This window comes from Aaosphaeria arxii (genome assembly GCF_010015735.1).
Source record: "Aaosphaeria arxii CBS 175.79 unplaced genomic scaffold BU24scaffold_13, whole genome shotgun sequence".
In the NCBI taxonomy this organism is placed as follows: Eukaryota; Fungi; Ascomycota; class Dothideomycetes; order Pleosporales; genus Aaosphaeria; species Aaosphaeria arxii.
The window spans coordinates 557,103-572,785 of record NW_022983486.1 but is presented as its reverse complement, the minus strand read 5'-3'; the positions used below and the strand labels follow the sequence as shown (position 1 = coordinate 572,785).

Below are 15,683 nucleotides of genomic sequence, written 5' to 3'. Positions count from 1 at the left end.
GGATCGAGATAGATGTCGTAATGGCCGCAGGAATTTTATTCGGATTCGTTTACCAGAACGAAGATTAGGAGGTATACTAGGCCTCCATTAATATAGACGTATCGCGCTGTCAAAGTCTGAAGCGTGTTGTGCAATGACAAAGGTTGTTCACCATCAACAGACCTCTCACATGCACAATGAACCTCTGTATGAACAATGTCACTTTCTCGAAGGGCTCCATCGTCATTGTAATGAAACTCAGGGTTTGATGCCATCGAACAGGAAGCCTATAGCTTGGGGACAGTAGAATGGTGGGCGCATGGTTTATTAGGGAGTGACTAGACATGCGAAGAATAGTGGGGCAATGATTCCGAGCGATAGAGAATAGCAACCTCGATAATCTCGACTCCCTCAAGATACGCCTCCATATTTCCTTCTTTTAGACGCCCTCCTTGTTTGTACAAGTCTAGATGTTATACAGATATGGCACAACGCGAGAGTAGAGTGCTGAAACGCCGACCGTGACCGACCTGGCTCACGGATATGCAACCTGACCATATAAAAGCAAGCACTCCATTTCCCAATTCCTCAGGAAGCTTTTGTACAGCCCCCTCTCCCACGCAAAATACAAAAGAAAATCATGTCGTATAAATTAAGCCGCCACTGCAGGAGCGCCAACGCCCGAGGGCGCATCGGGTTGCGGGGGTGGGGGTGGAGCGTCCAGTCTTGTGTTGTCTGCCATCATTCTGTTGAATCCGATTCCAACACCCTCAATGACGGCTAAAAGGATTGCGCACGATATAGCTCCATTTCGCATCGATCTGAAGCCGCCTCGAACGGCGAGAGATCCACCAGTAAAGAAACCTGCAATGATGGCGTTCCAGGGATCTTCCTTCTTCCTGATTCCTTTGACAGCGCAGTCGTATGTGTTGAAAAGTCCACCCCAAACACCAAAGTTTCCACCAAGAACGGGCGCACGCGCTTTGATGGCTGTAATAGCACCGATTCGTCGTTCGCCATACGGAGAATTACGGAACTGCATTGAAAGTTAGAAGAAGCCTTGCGAGGGCTTTGCAGGATTGCTTACGCCCTTGACACCATGCCAGACAGCACCGCCGACAGCCTGGAAACAAATTAGCGAACTGCGCAGTGAAGAGCAAAGTGTAGATTGCGTACACCCATGGCGAAGGCACCGCCAAAGTCATTCAGAATCACCCATGGGCAGGGATCGCGTGAGTGATCCATTGTGTAAAATGAAACAAAGCAACCAAATACGGAGACTGGTCAGGGAATGTATTGGAGTGTCTGCGAGGACGCAACACGATGGTGGAGGTTGGCCGTGGATGAGGGTGATGGTGGTGGTGGTGATGTAGTCGTCAACTTTTTCTCCAAACCCTGCCACCCTGCGAAAGCCGGCAAGTGGGATTAGCCGAGGTTCATCCAATTGGCTCGCCCAACATCATCAACCTTTGGGACTTCAAAAAGTCCAACACCCAAAGCCATTCTCTTCTCCTTACTTATCAATCTCATATAATGAATGGTTTTTGATATCACCAGAATCTTGACATAACAATTGATATTATGATGATTTCCACAGGCACGCCATTGGACTTTGACAGGCGGGTCAACTCAGTGACGAATGTGCAGTCAGCTAGAAATGACGTATCACTTCTACAACACAATACATGGGATATTCTGCAGGTTATGCCAGCTGTACTGCACAAATGGACCTCGAAACGAGAGTTCATTTCGTATTTGATCCTCGTCGTTGGGCACGCTGTGATCAACCAATGCATTTCCTCTCGCATCAACAGCCTTGTCAAATCGATCTGCGAATGAAACGACGGGAAAATATTTCAACATAATTAAACTTAAGCATGGATAAGGTTCTAGTAGGCAGTCTCTCGCATTTTAAAGGGAAGCGGAGTTGTTGCTGTGATCTTTCACTGCATGCAACGAACTCACAACCAAGATTTGTATGTGCAACTTGTCTAAAGTTGTGGATGCACACAATCTTGCCTTTACTTCACTCCTTTCTACGAATTCTGCCTGACTCTGTTTGTCCTACCCTATCTTCAGTCTTGACTTGTTGAACTTGTCCTTACCCTCTTACACGGCATACTTGCTGCTTGCCTTAAGGCTTACTCTACCTTCACTGACTTCATCATACAATTTTGTGATATTGCACAACCATTCGTGGAGAGCGTTCAAGCTGTAAGGCAGAGATATTGTGGCATTTTGTTGACTGACACGCCTTTACTTTACTCACACAGTAAAGGAAGCGTCCTTGGCCTCCACCTCCACCTTCACCGCTCCATGCGACAGTTGCTACAGTGAATCGTCAAGCACGGGTATTTAGCTTGACTTCTCTCGTGCTCTCTCTCTCCCTCTTTGCTCCTATCGCTTTACTTTCTCTCGTGCTCTCTCGCTCTTCCTCTTTGCCCTTATCGCTTTACTTCTCTCTCACCCTGCCGCTCTCTTTCTCCTTCTCTACCGTCATCACTTGACTTCTCTTTCTCTCTTTCTGTGCCGCCATCCTTAGACTTCTCTGTCTCTCTTCGCCTCTTATCGCACTCTTTTCGCGGGCCCCAAGTCTTCCAAGCCACCACTATCTTCGTTTTCTGTCTCCATTCTGCTTCGTCGTCATCGTCTTGGTTGTCGTCCTCATTTCGCTCAGCTATCATGACGAAGACGAACCCGATCGCCACTCCGCGAAGTGCCGAAGTGAAGATGCAAGAACTTGCGGATCGCACGCAGGCACATGCTAAACCTGTGCCGGCCTTTGCTCTTGGAGCCGACATGAACGACGTTATTTCAGCCATTGCAAAGCTAGACAGCCTTGGTCTTGCAAAGTTCGATATTCCGTTGCCGAAGTGCGTCGTCCTTGGTGAACAGTCCACTGGGAAATCGTCTGTGATAGAGGCTATATCAGGAATCAAGACGCCTCGATCAACGGACACCTGCACTCGATGCCCGTTGTTCATCAAGATGAATCCTGGGAACCACCAGACCAACCCCGAGAACCAACAAACCTGGACTGCGCAGGTCAAGCTGCGAATCAATTGTGAATTCATTCCTGGAAGGACTCCGCGCGGACAGCCTATCAGGCGCTACACTTGGAAGCCGCTTCTAGCTCCTCGTGAGGAAGACTTTGCCATTACAAACGACTATAAGGAGCTTGAGGATCTCATTGCTCGAGCCCAGTTAGCATTGTTGAATCCAAGCACCGATACAAGGAAGTTCGTCCCCTCAGCTAATTGGCTAAGAGAGAGAGACACCAATGTCGGTGTCAGTCGCGAAGCGGAGTTTAGTCCGAACCTAGTATGCATAGAAATTACAGCGCCTGGCTTGCCTGCATTATCCTTCTACGACCTCCCAGGAGTGATCGGACAAACTGAAGACTCATCGCATGAGTTCCTAGTCAAGTTTGTCCACGATCTAGTCACCGACTACGTGAAGGACCCTGAATCATTGATCCTTGTTACTTGTTCGTTGGCAAACGACATGGCAAATTCGTCCATGACCCAAATTGCCAATCGAAATAAGGCGATTCATCGTTGCGTCGGCGTATTGACTAAGCCTGACCTTCCCGGAGGAAGTAGTCAGGCTACCATTTCCAAAGTCCTTAGTGGACAAGCGTACAGATTGGGGCATGGATATTTTGTGGTGAAGAATCTCTCCCAAGACGACATCGAGAAAGGTGTATCACACGCAGACGCCCGGCTACAAGAGGAAGAGTTTTTCAGTGCTAATGAACCTTGGTTGAGCTCCGAATACCAGGATCGGTTTGGCACACTAAGGCTGCAGTCCTTCCTCTCGAAGGAGCTGGCGGCACAGTCTCTCAGGGCTCTACCTGAGATTGATGGAAAGATTGCGAATTGCCTCAAAGACATTGACAATGAGCTTGAGAAGATTCCGGAGACGCCTACTTCCTTCAACGCCGTCCATGCTGTTTCTGACAAGGTCCGCAAGTTTTCTGATGATGTACGAAAGGAACTTGAAGGTGACTTTGAGCATGCTGCTTGGCACAAACTCTGGAAGGAGCTGTGCACCGAATTTGCCGATTGTTTAACAGACCTGAAGCCTGTCCTGAAGACAGTCGGTAGGCTGGACCAAGGAATCCTTCGATATCAGCAAGCAGGGAAGTCTGTTGACGATTCGATCGTGATCGGTGACTCCGATCAAGAAGAAGACTGTGATGAAGAGTCGGGATCCGTGAGTCCGAAGAAGCGGAAGCTGGATAGCTCTTCTCAACCTGTCACACCATCGAAGTCTCTGCTCGAGAACTCATCGACCTCCGCATCACAGATGTCTACGCCTGCCACAGGTATTCCTAGGGCTCGAAAAGCTAAAACAAACAACACGAAGCGACCCGTGAATCCGCTGCGAACTGTCTATGACCTCGACGAAGTTGTCCGAAGCCTGTCCGAGTATTCTACTACTCGAATGCCCGGCCATATTGACCCTAAAATCATTGAAAGGATGATTGTCCGCACTCTGGACCACTGGGACAGTCCGTTGAAAATGTTCTTCAACGTTCTTGATCGTCTTTTGCGCGAACGTATTACGGCCATCTTTAACAGACACTTTGAGCAGTGGGACCAATCTCTCGTGTACGCCATTGGACTAGACGTGATCAACACAACTATTCAGTTTAATATTGATGAGCAGTGCAATTACTTGGCCAGGGACTGTCTTGCAGACGAGCGCGATGGCCCCCACATCATTAGCAACGAGGTCCATCAATTCTTCCATAAAAAGGTCCTCGACACGTACACTAGTGCTCGACAACAACAACGAGAGAAGATGTATCAAGCCGAATTCGACGCTCTATTCGGAAGGAAGATGCCAGCAGCCGAGCAGGAGAAAGCTAAAATTGCTGCTCGCCAGGAACCCTACAAGGTTGAGATTGAAGCAGTTGCTATGATTACATCATATTACATGATGGCATCCTGCCGATTTGTTGATTCGGTGTGTATGAGGGTTCAGTCGAAGTTCTTCAAGTTTCTCAAGACACAGTTGCACGACGAGATGATTTCACAGATGGGAATTCTTGGTGATCAAGGTATGTGCCACTTTACGTTACACAGGCCTCACTCTATATCAACCTCACACTAACTTGTGCCTAGGTCAGCAAGAAGCCGTGCGCATTCTGGAGCAACCCAACGACGTCCAAGCGAAACGGAACGACCTGTTGAACAAAAAGACGCTTTTGTTGGAAGGACAGCAGCTTCTCGAGGATCTTCGCAAGAAGCACGGCGTTCATCCTACGGCGAATGGTGTTGGATACGACGGTAACGGCACGATGGGATCGTTCCCCGAGGCTCCTCTCTCACCTTCTGGGATGAATGGAGTGACGTACGGGCAGTGAAAGAAGACTGCAACGCATTCGCACGGCCGCCGGGATCTCTCAGTGCGATTTCGCGATTCGAGCAGTTGCATTTTCCTGTTTGTTCTTTGCTAACACGTCGCCTCGATGGATGCCGCATTACCGATGTCAAATTGGTTTGAAGGTAGAGACGAGTTGACGTCCACGTCTTGTAAAAGGCGTTTGAAAACACGTCCAGGATTTCTTTGGTTTGAGACAAAATGGAGTCCAGGTATTCAATTGAGCTATTGCAAGCTCTTCATAGGTGGTAGTACAATAGATTCAGGTCATCAAACACGTTACCCTCTGCTAATTGGTGATTATTTCAATCTCAGCATGCTGACAACACTGATGAAGGAGACCGACTTTATGTTTGGTGCTTATCTGCTGGTATCATCGCCCTTTGAATTTGGTCATGATATGAGCTGAATCTACTATAGTGTCCATTCATTCCCCCGTGAAAATTGACTGGGGGCATGTCCAGTTGGGCGGGAGAGAAAGAGACAGAGATAGAGGAGGTAAGACCTTACACGAAACCAGCAAAGTCCACAGAACAGCAAGCTGAGATATTGATCTACCTAGCCTTGATAGCACTTCCCTCACCATTTACAGGCAAGTGGTGCCCAGCGTCAGCTGCAGCCAGGATACGCGTCCTTCGCCTCGAGCCTCGGCTCGTAGAATAGACCATCTGATTAGGTATCTTGTCTTGTGGGGAAAACAATGGCGTCAAACCCTACCAACACAACACAACCAGCTAGCTGATTAGTGGGCATCATCCATTTTGCGTAAGTTGCTGGTCGGGATTCCGGAATCTAGTGTCAGTGCGCGGGTTTGTACATAAGAGAGCCATTGTCCTCGGTGGATTCGCTAACAAAGTAGGCAGGTTGGAAAACGTCGATCTCCACTTCCTGGAGCTTTTGTCGATTCTCCACGCCCGTGCCGCACGTTCCCCGCAGTGCTAGCTAACTTAAGTACGCCGCTATCGACCACGACACTGACATCTACGTCTGGTATCGTGGCAATCTGAAATTCCGAATCCAAAGGAATCGAGTTGAATCCTAGGGATTCATTGAAAGAGCTGGGAAAACCCCGATCAACCGACCAACCTCCACTTCAGACGGTGCTCAAGAAGAGATATCGCGACAATGGGACTTCTCACTTACCAGCCGTTCAAAGGCGTCTACCTCATAGGAGCCATCGGATTCGAGCTCGCGAGACTCCCCATCTGGCTCATCAAATACCTGACCAAATACGGACGCCAGCACCCAGAATGGACCTTCCGCAACGCTCTCGTCGCCCGCATCGCCTTCTCCGCCCTCTACCACCTCTCCATGGTCCAAATGGGCACTCCTCTCCCCCTCACCGCAGGTAAAGAGAAAGAACGCTTCGTCGTCATCAAGCCCTTCTCATCCGACAACTACACCGGTCCCTTCGCCCCAACCGCAGACGTCAAGCCCGTCGAAATCGGCGCATCATGGTACCCAGCACCCTTGACCCCCGCCTCCGACACCAGCAAAGTAACCGTCGTCCTCCACTTCCACGGCGGCGCCTACGTAGTCGGCGACGGCCGCACCGACTCAATGGGCTACTCCGCACACCAACTCCTCAAACACGGCGGCGCAACCCACGTCCTCGCCTCGCAGTACCGCCTCTCGAGCCTCCCCGCCTCAGCGACCTCCAACCCCTTCCCCGCCGCCGTCCAGGACGCCCTGACATCGTACCTCTACCTCGTCCGCACGCTCGGCATCCCGCCGTCCAACATCATCGTCGCGGGCGACTCCGCAGGCGGCAACGCGGCCATCGCCCTCCTCCGCTACATCTCGTCCCACGGCGCCGACATCCCGGACCCGATCCCCGCTCCCGCCGCCGCGTTCCTCTGGTCCCCATGGATCTCGCCGAGCGAGACGTTGAAGGGCGACTTCACGCGCACGAACGTGAACTACGGTACCGACTACCTGAGCAGGCCGTTCACGGACTGGGGCGCCGCGGCGTATGCGGGCAAGGGCGGGAAAGAGGTGCTGGAGTCGCCGTACGTGTCGTTCAAGAGGCAGCCGTTTAAGACGGAGACGAAGATCTGGACGCATACGGGCGGCGCTGAGGTGCTGTTTTTCGATGATAAGCAGTGGGTGCTGGAGATGAAGGCTGTGGGGAATGAGGTGGTGTTGGATGTGGATGAGAAGGTGCCGCATGATCTGTTTTTGATGGGGAAGCCGTTGGGGTTGGAGAAGGAGTTGGCGGCTGCGATTAAGAGGGCGGGGGAGTGGTTTCGGGAGGTGAGGAAGTAGTTTGTAACTCTTGCGGGAGAGTAGGTTGTGGTTGAGGGTTCATTGTGAATTTTGCACAGCGTGTCGATTTAGATATCAAACGTAGTGCCGACATACATTTATCCTATTATATATTTTTTCTCCTTGAACCTGAAATGTCTCACAGAATTGGAGTTATCACATGGAGAAGAAACAGTATTTTGGATTGGTATATGGGAGTCTAATAGTTCAGCTATGACTTCTCATCGAAGTGATGCTGGATGACGCCCTAGAACAAACGCAGAAAAGGACTTCGACTATGCCTCTAGCAGACCAGCCGCGATGGTATTTCCTCCTTCACGAAGAACAACCCTAGTGCCAGCTTCCAGCGGCAGTTCTCTCTCAAGCTCAATCACCACCCTCGCCACCTCTGCTGGCTTAATCACTCTTGGCTTCTTCTTCAACACCTCGCCAGTCGCCTTGTTCAGCGTTGCTGTCAGTGCTGTGATCTTTCCTTCCGCCTGCAGACGACCCCTAAAAACATCCACACTCATAGGGAGCACATGGTCGAAGGCAAGGATCTTGGATGTGAAGGACTTGATCAGCTTAACCGGATGTTTAGGGTCGCACGCAATGTCACCAAGACGCAGATGCACAGGGTCGATGTCGGTGAGATGAAGTGTGGGAATCTGCCCTGCGACTGCCCAGTCGACGACATCATTCTCAGCCTCGATAGCCTTCACTATCGCGGTCTCGCCAGCTGGCATTGTGAGGATAGCGTCGCCTACTTGGACGGAACCGGCGTCAATGCGACCAGAAATGCTGACCGGGTTTTGTATCCCGCCGCGGAAGACGTCACCAATGGTCATACGCAGCGGCTTTTCGATGTTGCGCTTCGCCGGTTCGGAGGCATCCAGGGCCTCGATGAGGGACTGGCCGGAGTACCAACTCGCGCTTGGGTCTTCCACTTTTCGGGTAACGTTTTCGCCTGTGAGACCTGCGCACGGGATGAATGTGATACTCTTCGCCGTGTAACTGGCTGCGGTAAGGAAAGCGTTCATCTGCTGTGAGATTTCTTCGAATCGCGCCTGTGACCAAGACACCGTGTCCATCTTGTTCACTGCGACGATCAAGCGGTGGACACCCATGCTGCGGACCAACAATGCGTGCTCCTTCGTCTGGCCCTTCAGACCAGACTCAAAGCTGTTAGTGCTAGCATCAATGACGAGAACGGCGAAGTCGGCCTGCGATGCACCGGCAATCATGTTGGGTATGAAATCCTTGTGACCGGGTGCATCGAGAATCGTGAACTTCGTCTTGTCGGTTTCGAAATAGTTGGTGGCAATGTCGACTGTGACACCTCGACTGCGTTCTTCACTCGTCTGATCCATGACCCATGCGAGTGCGAAGGAAGATTTGCCAATCGTCTCGGCCTCTTTGCGAAGTTTGTCGACGGAACGCTGGTCGATGACGTTCAGGTCGTAAAGGAGACGACCCATAAGCGTGCTCTTGCCGTGGTCAACATGGCCTTTGACTACATTAGTATTTGCCTCGCTGAAAAATGGACTGTGCGACACTCACCAATGACAACAAAGTTGGCCATACGTTTCATACCACTCTTTTCGAACTCTGCTACTACATTGAGATTTTTGCTCTTAACTTTGGGGACCTCCTCGACAGATAATTTGTCTACCGAATTTGCTAACGATTCACCAGTTGACTTCTTTGGTTTTGTTACGTTCGACTTCGTTCCTAACATGAATTTGCATTAGAATCATCCATGAACGAATCCGCTAAGTTAGCCTAGCCATGCACCACACTCTTCCCCTGCGCCCGGAGTACAATGTCATCTGGACTTGGGCCAGCAAAAGGATCGGCCTGTTTCACATCGGAGGACCCATTCCGTGCCAGTGGGACAAACATGGATTCCAATCGACCTTGTGTTGCTGAACCCGTCTTATCGCCACACAAAGTCGATGCAAAAATAGATGGTCCTATTCGCATATTTGACACGTCGATGGGTGGAGGTGCCGGCTCCGGAGCGGACTCCTCTTCTGGCTCTTGTGCTACTGGCTCAGGAGATTCTGCCTTCTTGCGAGGATATTTCTTTTGGAAAATCTTGCGTGCTGAATCTCGCTCACTACTCTCTTCCGATGATGGCAGTTTTGTACTCTTTCCAACATTTAAGCGGTCGAGCAGCGCGATCGCCTTATCTGTTTCAGCTTGCGTCTCTGCGGGCGCTCCACCCTGAGATGCACTGCCTTTAGACTCTTCTTGCTTCCTCTTTCTTGCTGCGGCAAGCGCTGCCAATTTGGACCCACCAAGCAAACCACCTCTGGGAAATAGAGGCTCGACCGTGATGTTGCCAAGTCGGTGCGGAGGCACTTTGCCCCAAGGAACGTCGGCGAAGAAGTCCTCTGAAGTCTCGTAGGTATAATCCATCGATACGGGCAGGGGAAAGACTGCGGAGTCTTTAGCCAGCTGAAGGGTTTGATCGAACAATCGTGGACATTGACATTCGTGCGCACGAGTGGCTCCGGGAAAGGTGCGGTGCATGATGGCTCGTTATATAGTATATAAAATGAAAGAGCTTACCTGGTGTTGTCTTGACCTCTGCGCCCGCAGCGCTCGCTGCTTGATCAAACCGTGACACTGGCTTCTGTTTCTTTGGCTGAGGCGCAGCTTTGGGCGCAAACTTATCTGATTCATTGTCAGTTTTTGATCCTTTGACACAACAAGTAGGGCGTACTCTTGAGATATGTGACCGATTTGCCGACATCATAGTAGTAATTCCACAATGCCTCTTGTATTTGAGCATCCGTGACGTTTGTACTTGAGTCTAAAGCCTCCCTGACTTTGATTGTGCCTAACCTCATTTGCTCTGTGCTTGCATTAGCCCTTTCATCCACGCATGCAGTCGCTGTTATGTAATGCCATAAGAGGCACAGGGCACGTTTTGATCACTCGGTATAATATGGAACAGGTAGGGCATCGTCGTCGCAACGTTGAGGTGATGTTCATCGTACCTCGATCTTCGTCTGACATTACTACAATTTGTCAGTGGAAAATTAGTGTTTGCCTGTAATGCTCAGACTTACGGTTGCCGCCATCTTCTTCCTCGTAGTAATCATCATCATCGTAGACATCGTCATCGTCATAGTCGACGTTCTTCGCGCGCTGGTGCCCTGATTTCGGGGGCATTGTTGCGGGTTCGGTACGGCGTGATGAAAGAAAGACAGTGGCAAGAGATAAGCGGTCGTGGAAGTGATTTAAATAGCTCCACAAGTAATCAGAGAAAAGAAGTCGGCGCTGGTCTAGAGAAGCATTGTTGATGTGGCTGCATAAAAGTTACGATTCTCAAAGCGGAGGACGGAGGACTCGACACTACATTGACGTGTGAGCCTCATGTTTGACCCCGCGCTAGTGCCGTTTGGTCTTAGAGTGCCAGAGCTCTGATGGCTATGACGGAGCCATTTCCCACCTTCTGGGCCACTAAAATAATCAATGCTGCTACTCGTATTGTTGCGTCAACTTTGTTACTCGCAGTAGTTCCTCACGCTCACAAAGCGGACAAGTAGGGGCAATTGTGTTTTATTTTATTTTTAGGTATAAAGAGGTTCCTCGTGCCACGTCCATTAAATCAAACCACTTCAATCGCCTCGCTGGAAATACACATACAGAATGGGGGTATAGAATCAAAGCAAAGGGAAATTGTGGTCTCGGAAACATGCAGCTGTGGGGATTGCGCCGTCGCGAAACATGCCAAACGAGATATCCATCCATTGAGATCTGCGAGCCGCCGTTAATGGTCTGCTCGTCCGATTGTCCATGAGCAGGATACACTATTTCTTCTCCTCAGCAGGGGCCGCGGGCGCTTCAGCAGCGGCCGGTGCAGGAGGCGCGGCAGGAGTCGCGACAGCAGCAGGAGTCTCCTTGGGCTGTTCCTTGGCGTCAGAGCTGAAATCAGGCTCTCCAGCGTCTAGGGGACCACTCGTAGCACTCATGCCAGGGGCAGGTTTCGCAGCTGGGACTGCAGCCTCAGTAGGTGCAGGTGTAGCATCTACAGGAGCAGCAGCCTTGGGAGTTGGGTCGGCCGCTTCGGTAGGTTTGGCTTCGGTGGCCTTTGGTTCTGTGTTGGCTTCTTGCGCTGCTACAGCAGTAGGAGGGGGAGGTGCAACGGCACCGGCAGGTTCTGGGCCTAAAGGGAGTATTAAAGTTAGCTTTGGATTTGCGAGTAGTTAAGAAGGAGAATCATGACTGTGTGAGAGAAAGTCGTGGTGGTTGTAAGCGATGAACACGCATATGCATGTTGAAAGGTAGACCAGTGGGCGCTGTAGAGTCACCTAAGACCACTGTATGGCGGATAATGCAAGGCAGACCGAGGGTTTCTCGGCATCTCCTTGCTGTCTATCCGCATCAGGTCTATAGGCGACCAGGCCAGTCATCGTCTCTCGAGGTCCGATGTCTCCAACGAGAACCATCATCGCAATCGGGGTCTTTGAAACAGGACTTGAGAAGTCCAGAACGGAAATTCGACCTACTCTCTGTTGCCTTCTTAACTTCGGTCAGAGCAGCCTCCTCCTTCTTGGTGTCAGGTTGGGCTACAGGAGCCTGGGCCTCGGCTGGGGGTGCGACATCGGCTGGCTTGTTTTGGGGTGGAGAGGGCTGGGCTGCCTGCGTAGCGGGGGCGGTCGCTGGCGCGGGAGCAGCAGGTTGCGTCTCGGTGGGCTTCGTAGAGGCTTCACCGGTGGTGGTGGGGGCAGGCTTGTTCTTCTCTTTCTTGGTCTTGGAGCGGAAAAGACTCTTCAGGTTCTTCTTGACCGTATCGAAGGCGTCAAGCGCTGGAGAGAACATGTTAGTGGAACCGTGCCAAATGGAGGGTAGATGCAATTGTGAGAAGCAAGTCCACGGCGAATGAGTTGAGAGAACAAGTAGATCGAGTATGAAAGTCATAGGCACAAAGGAAAGAACAGCTGCATGGGGATTGATATTGACTTACGAACTCCTGGCATGGTTGCGAAGTTGTTTTCGAAGGAAGATGTAATGGATAATTGCTTACGAATGTTAGTGCTTTGAAACAGTTTGGACCGGAGTCATCTTCATGATGGATGATGTTTATAATGCTTGTGAGGCCGAGTAGGAGAACATACAATTAAAGGTACTAGTCTTGGAATCGGATGAGCTGAACAAGGCCTAAGCACAGTTGAGATCAGATCGGCGTGAGGAGATACTGATTGTTGTAGTTTGTGCTTGTGAGGTACTCGTAAACGTCAAGTGAGAGTACTCGTAGACCGTCTTTTGAGTATCACTCTACTCGTAGGTAAGGTAAAGTGAGATGAAGTGAAGTAAGAGTCAAGTAGTAGTTTAGAGGTAATAGTTGAAGGCAAGGTAAGGTCAGGCAAGGTACAGAGCGTACGCCGTAGGGTTTGGTCGTTTAATTAAAGCGAAGGGGTGACGGTGTAAGTAAGTAAGTAAAGTCACCTAAACTGCTTGTAGTCATGGTAAAGGGATTATCCTATGGACCGTGCCACCCATGAGAGCCTGGCCCCAAATCTTCAGCCAATTACATCTCACGATCTTTCTCACTCTCTCTCTTTGAGCCGCCCCACAACTCCACGGTCCTCAGTGCTCACCTACGCCGTCCCAGATCCCAGACAACAAGTTCAAGCTACCACCAATACGGAGAATTGGGGAGACGGGGGAGATGAGGGCCTAGTGATGACCAGCTTTATTATGCCATAGATAGACGGAGAGCTGTATTTCCTTTCCCTATCGTACTGTGTAAGGACTCAATAATGCCTTCTCGAGAATCAAATGGCTTGCTGCAGTTGAGCTTGCTTATTTTTAGCTGATGCGTGCAGCACGAATGATGATCATGCACCTCGTTTGACACCTGTGTTTCAGGCCGATTGTTGACTTCGATCAGTGGTTCTGCGGCCATGTTCGCGCGACGCGGGTGAGCACTGCCACCCCAAGATGGTCTGCGACATTTAACCCTCGTATCACAACGAGTCCGGGGTGTCGCCTATCAGACTCGATCGAGCATATTGTATTGTATATTGTATGCATAGCATAGACCAAAAGACGGGAACAGACGGACAGTTGTCGTGTGTCTGTCTAAGAAAAACCCCCATTTGGCTTTAGTCCCATCTCGTCCCACTTGCTTCCCTCTACCAACGTACACGAGTATACGCGTACATTCCTTCCTCAATATCTCCTCCTTTCTTCTCTTCCAGTCCATGCCACCATGTAGACGATACTTCTCTTATCAGGGGACGCCAACTTGATGTAAGCCACTCCATGTGAAACGAAACCACACTCCGAGGAATCGGGTCACTATAGTGCAGAGATTCCCTGGCATTGGTAATGCTGCACAAGGCGAACTGCTGTAGCTCTTCGTCCATGGCATAACGTCACGCGGTTCTTACAATGATCGTCTCGCACTCAAGGCGAGTGTTTATCTGATGTCTCTATGGCTTCTTCTCTGCCCAAGGAGCCGGAGTAGCCGCTGCTGCGCCAGGCACGCTCGCAGTTCCGCTAGGTCGGGCCCATGGGGCGGCCGTTGTACCTCCGGGAGGAGGCGGCGCTCGCGTTGACGCTGCCCATGGTGCTCTTGTAGGTTGATTTGGACCACTCGGTACTGACACCCCAGTTGTAGCTCGCGGAGCGCTGCGTGATGATGTCCATGGAGCCCCCGTAGCACCCGGTGGTGGTGGGTTCTGCCCACCTGCCCACGGCGCACGGGTAGTCTGTGTTCCAGGTTCCGCCATTGGATCTCGAAGTGAAGGTTGAACTGTTGCATGAGGTGCCGCAGTTCTCGATGGTTGACTACTTGTGTGGATCGTCTTTGTGACTTCGGCGGCAGCAGGATCCTTTTCCCATAAAAATAAAGAACCAAATGGAAAGTGCTGGACGACTGGAAACTTTGAAAGCACTTCGCCATGATACATCTTCAACATTCCCTATAATTTCATAATCAACAGGCTGTCGTCATCCCACGGTCAATAGTGCCCTTACCTTGTTGATCTTAGCCCATCCAGCCTGTACTCCTGAAACGTCGAACAGAATGGGGCTATGCTCCCAAAACGGACCCTTTTTGACATCGTAGATGAATCCAATAGCGCTGAAATACATATTTCGCTGTCTTTGTCGTTGGACGGCGTTTAATTTTGCAACATCTCCTGGATTTGGGGCGCTTGGCAATGACCCTTCTACAACGATATCAGAGACAGAGGTGATGGCTGGTGAGAATTGTGCAGAGCCGAATATGTATGGAAGAAATGAGTGATCGTCTAGACCCCATACTCCATGAGATCCGGCCGGCTCGAGTGTATAGGTCAAAATTAGACGACGAATGAGTTGCAAGTATCTGGGCTAGCTATTAGTGTGATGAGAAACAAACAAGATCTGTTGAACTTACGGTTCTATGAGCCCTAGAACAATGGCTCTCTCTTGATCTCCATCATTCGACTCAGCGAACACACCAAGCTTCCATAAGCATGCTAAGAAGGCAAGGAAGCTCAGCTCATGCCCTGTGCCATAGTCAAGACGTTGCGCACTACCAAAACCGCCCATTAGGTATGCTTCGAGTTCCTTCTTTGCAGAGACTTCGGAATGAGAATCTGCGGCCAATATCTCTTCTGGGAGAAACTCTTCAATAAGATCAGAGATTCTCGAAGCAACGACATCATACCATTTTCGAAAACTGATATTGCCGAATCGTCGTGGTCCTTTCTCCGGTGGAACCTCGTCAATGATCGCACTTAATTTTTGCAGAAGTTCTGCAAGCCTCTGAACAACTGGGGGAAACGAGGTTGCTGGATCGCCTAATTGCCACTCCTTAAAGCTCTCCTTATTCTCACTCTGGGCAGGTTCTTTTCTCGGCATCATGGCAACATTCAACTGGAATATGAACGTCATTATGTCCGAATATGCCTTGCTGGCAAGGAAGAAATCGACATCCTGCCCATCATTGATGCGTTTCACTGGAACTGCAAACTGGTGATCATGTTTACTAGTCAATATTTCCAGCGTCTGACGAGTTGCAGACGAAGTTGCCATTATGGACATTTGGTAGTCGGAAGTCTTGTGCT

The 15,683-nt window shown here is 50.4% G+C and overlaps 7 protein-coding genes across 7 annotated transcripts; 2 read left to right on the top strand and 5 right to left on the bottom strand.

Annotated features, from left to right (window-relative positions):
* Window positions 1–242: 242 nt before the first annotated feature.
* On the bottom strand, window positions 243–1,346 carry BU24DRAFT_428453 (mitochondrial import inner membrane translocase subunit tim-17). Its single transcript, XM_033529484.1, has 3 exons — window positions 1,156–1,346; window positions 1,067–1,102; window positions 243–1,015 (listed from the first exon to the last, which is right to left on the bottom strand). The coding sequence occupies exons 1-3, from the start codon at window positions 1,222–1,224 to the stop codon at window positions 632–634; spliced, it is 489 nt and encodes a 162-aa protein (XP_033377899.1). The 5' UTR covers window positions 1,225–1,346; the 3' UTR covers window positions 243–631.
* A 1,432-nt stretch (window positions 1,347–2,778) lies between these two features.
* Window positions 2,779–5,589, top strand: BU24DRAFT_444935 (uncharacterized protein; the record flags this gene model as incomplete). The annotated part of the gene is made up of 2 exons (XM_033530668.1): window positions 2,779–5,044; window positions 5,109–5,589. 2 exons carry the CDS (start codon window positions 2,779–2,781, stop codon window positions 5,348–5,350), a joined length of 2,508 nt encoding a protein of 835 aa, XP_033377898.1. The 3' UTR covers window positions 5,351–5,589.
* A 456-nt stretch (window positions 5,590–6,045) lies between these two features.
* BU24DRAFT_380034 (alpha/beta-hydrolase) lies at window positions 6,046–7,722 on the top strand. The gene is made up of 2 exons (XM_033524708.1): window positions 6,046–6,176; window positions 6,231–7,722. Exon 2 carries the CDS (start codon window positions 6,493–6,495, stop codon window positions 7,630–7,632), a length of 1,140 nt encoding a protein of 379 aa, XP_033377897.1. The 5' UTR covers window positions 6,046–6,176; window positions 6,231–6,492; the 3' UTR covers window positions 7,633–7,722.
* Window positions 7,723–7,760: 38 nt separating this feature from the next.
* On the bottom strand, window positions 7,761–9,561 carry BU24DRAFT_78121 (uncharacterized protein). The gene is made up of 2 exons (XM_033534628.1): window positions 9,172–9,561; window positions 7,761–9,118 (listed from the first exon to the last, which is right to left on the bottom strand). The coding sequence occupies exons 1-2, from the start codon at window positions 9,347–9,349 to the stop codon at window positions 7,908–7,910; spliced, it is 1,389 nt and encodes a 462-aa protein (XP_033377896.1). The 5' UTR covers window positions 9,350–9,561; the 3' UTR covers window positions 7,761–7,907.
* Window positions 9,562–9,960: 399 nt separating this feature from the next.
* On the bottom strand, window positions 9,961–10,965 carry BU24DRAFT_78125 (uncharacterized protein). The gene is made up of 4 exons (XM_033534629.1): window positions 10,689–10,965; window positions 10,617–10,637; window positions 10,340–10,471; window positions 9,961–10,290 (listed from the first exon to the last, which is right to left on the bottom strand). Exons 1-4 carry the CDS (start codon window positions 10,789–10,791, stop codon window positions 10,064–10,066), a joined length of 483 nt encoding a protein of 160 aa, XP_033377895.1. The 5' UTR covers window positions 10,792–10,965; the 3' UTR covers window positions 9,961–10,063.
* Window positions 10,966–11,165: 200 nt separating this feature from the next.
* On the bottom strand, window positions 11,166–13,046 carry BU24DRAFT_428450 (uncharacterized protein). Its single transcript, XM_033529483.1, has 4 exons — window positions 12,741–13,046; window positions 12,590–12,644; window positions 12,132–12,431; window positions 11,166–11,788 (listed from the first exon to the last, which is right to left on the bottom strand). Exons 2-4 carry the CDS (start codon window positions 12,600–12,602, stop codon window positions 11,433–11,435), a joined length of 669 nt encoding a protein of 222 aa, XP_033377894.1. The 5' UTR covers window positions 12,603–12,644; window positions 12,741–13,046; the 3' UTR covers window positions 11,166–11,432.
* Window positions 13,047–14,060: 1,014 nt separating this feature from the next.
* Window positions 14,061–15,651, bottom strand: BU24DRAFT_414871 (serine/threonine-protein phosphatase-like protein 2A activator 1; the record flags this gene model as incomplete). The annotated part of the gene is made up of 3 exons (XM_033526252.1): window positions 14,061–14,552; window positions 14,608–14,959; window positions 15,011–15,651. The coding sequence occupies 3 exons, from the start codon at window positions 15,649–15,651 to the stop codon at window positions 14,061–14,063; spliced, it is 1,485 nt and encodes a 494-aa protein (XP_033377893.1).
* Window positions 15,652–15,683: the final 32 nt, after the last annotated feature.

Excerpts from the sequence above, each read along its gene's own strand:
- BU24DRAFT_428453 (XM_033529484.1), bottom strand. The coding sequence starts at position 1,224 with ATGGATCACTCACGCGATCCCTGCCCATGGGTGATTCTGAATGACTTT. Across the intron at positions 1,103-1,155 it reads GCGGTGCCTTCGCCATGGGT|GCTGTCGGCGGTGCTGTCTG; the intron begins GTACGCAATCTA and ends ATTTGTTTCCAG. Across the intron at positions 1,016-1,066 it reads TCTGGCATGGTGTCAAGGGC|TTCCGTAATTCTCCGTATGG; the intron begins GTAAGCAATCCT and ends CTTTCAATGCAG.
- BU24DRAFT_380034 (XM_033524708.1), top strand. The coding sequence starts at position 6,493 with ATGGGACTTCTCACTTACCAGCCGTTCAAAGGCGTCTACCTCATAGGA.
- BU24DRAFT_78121 (XM_033534628.1), bottom strand. The coding sequence starts at position 9,349 with ATGTTAGGAACGAAGTCGAACGTAACAAAACCAAAGAAGTCAACTGGT. Across the intron at positions 9,119-9,171 it reads GGCCAACTTTGTTGTCATTG|GCCATGTTGACCACGGCAAG; the intron begins GTGAGTGTCGCA and ends ATGTAGTCAAAG.
- BU24DRAFT_78125 (XM_033534629.1), bottom strand. The coding sequence starts at position 10,791 with ATGCCCCCGAAATCAGGGCACCAGCGCGCGAAGAACGTCGACTATGAC. Across the intron at positions 10,472-10,616 it reads AATGTCAGACGAAGATCGAG|AGCAAATGAGGTTAGGCACA; the intron begins GTACGATGAACA and ends ATGCAAGCACAG. Across the intron at positions 10,291-10,339 it reads ATCGGTCACATATCTCAAGA|ATAAGTTTGCGCCCAAAGCT; the intron begins GTACGCCCTACT and ends ACAATGAATCAG.
- BU24DRAFT_428450 (XM_033529483.1), bottom strand. Across the intron at positions 11,789-12,131 it reads AGTTAAGAAGGCAACAGAGA|GCCCAGAACCTGCCGGTGCC; the intron begins GTAGGTCGAATT and ends TACTCCCTTTAG.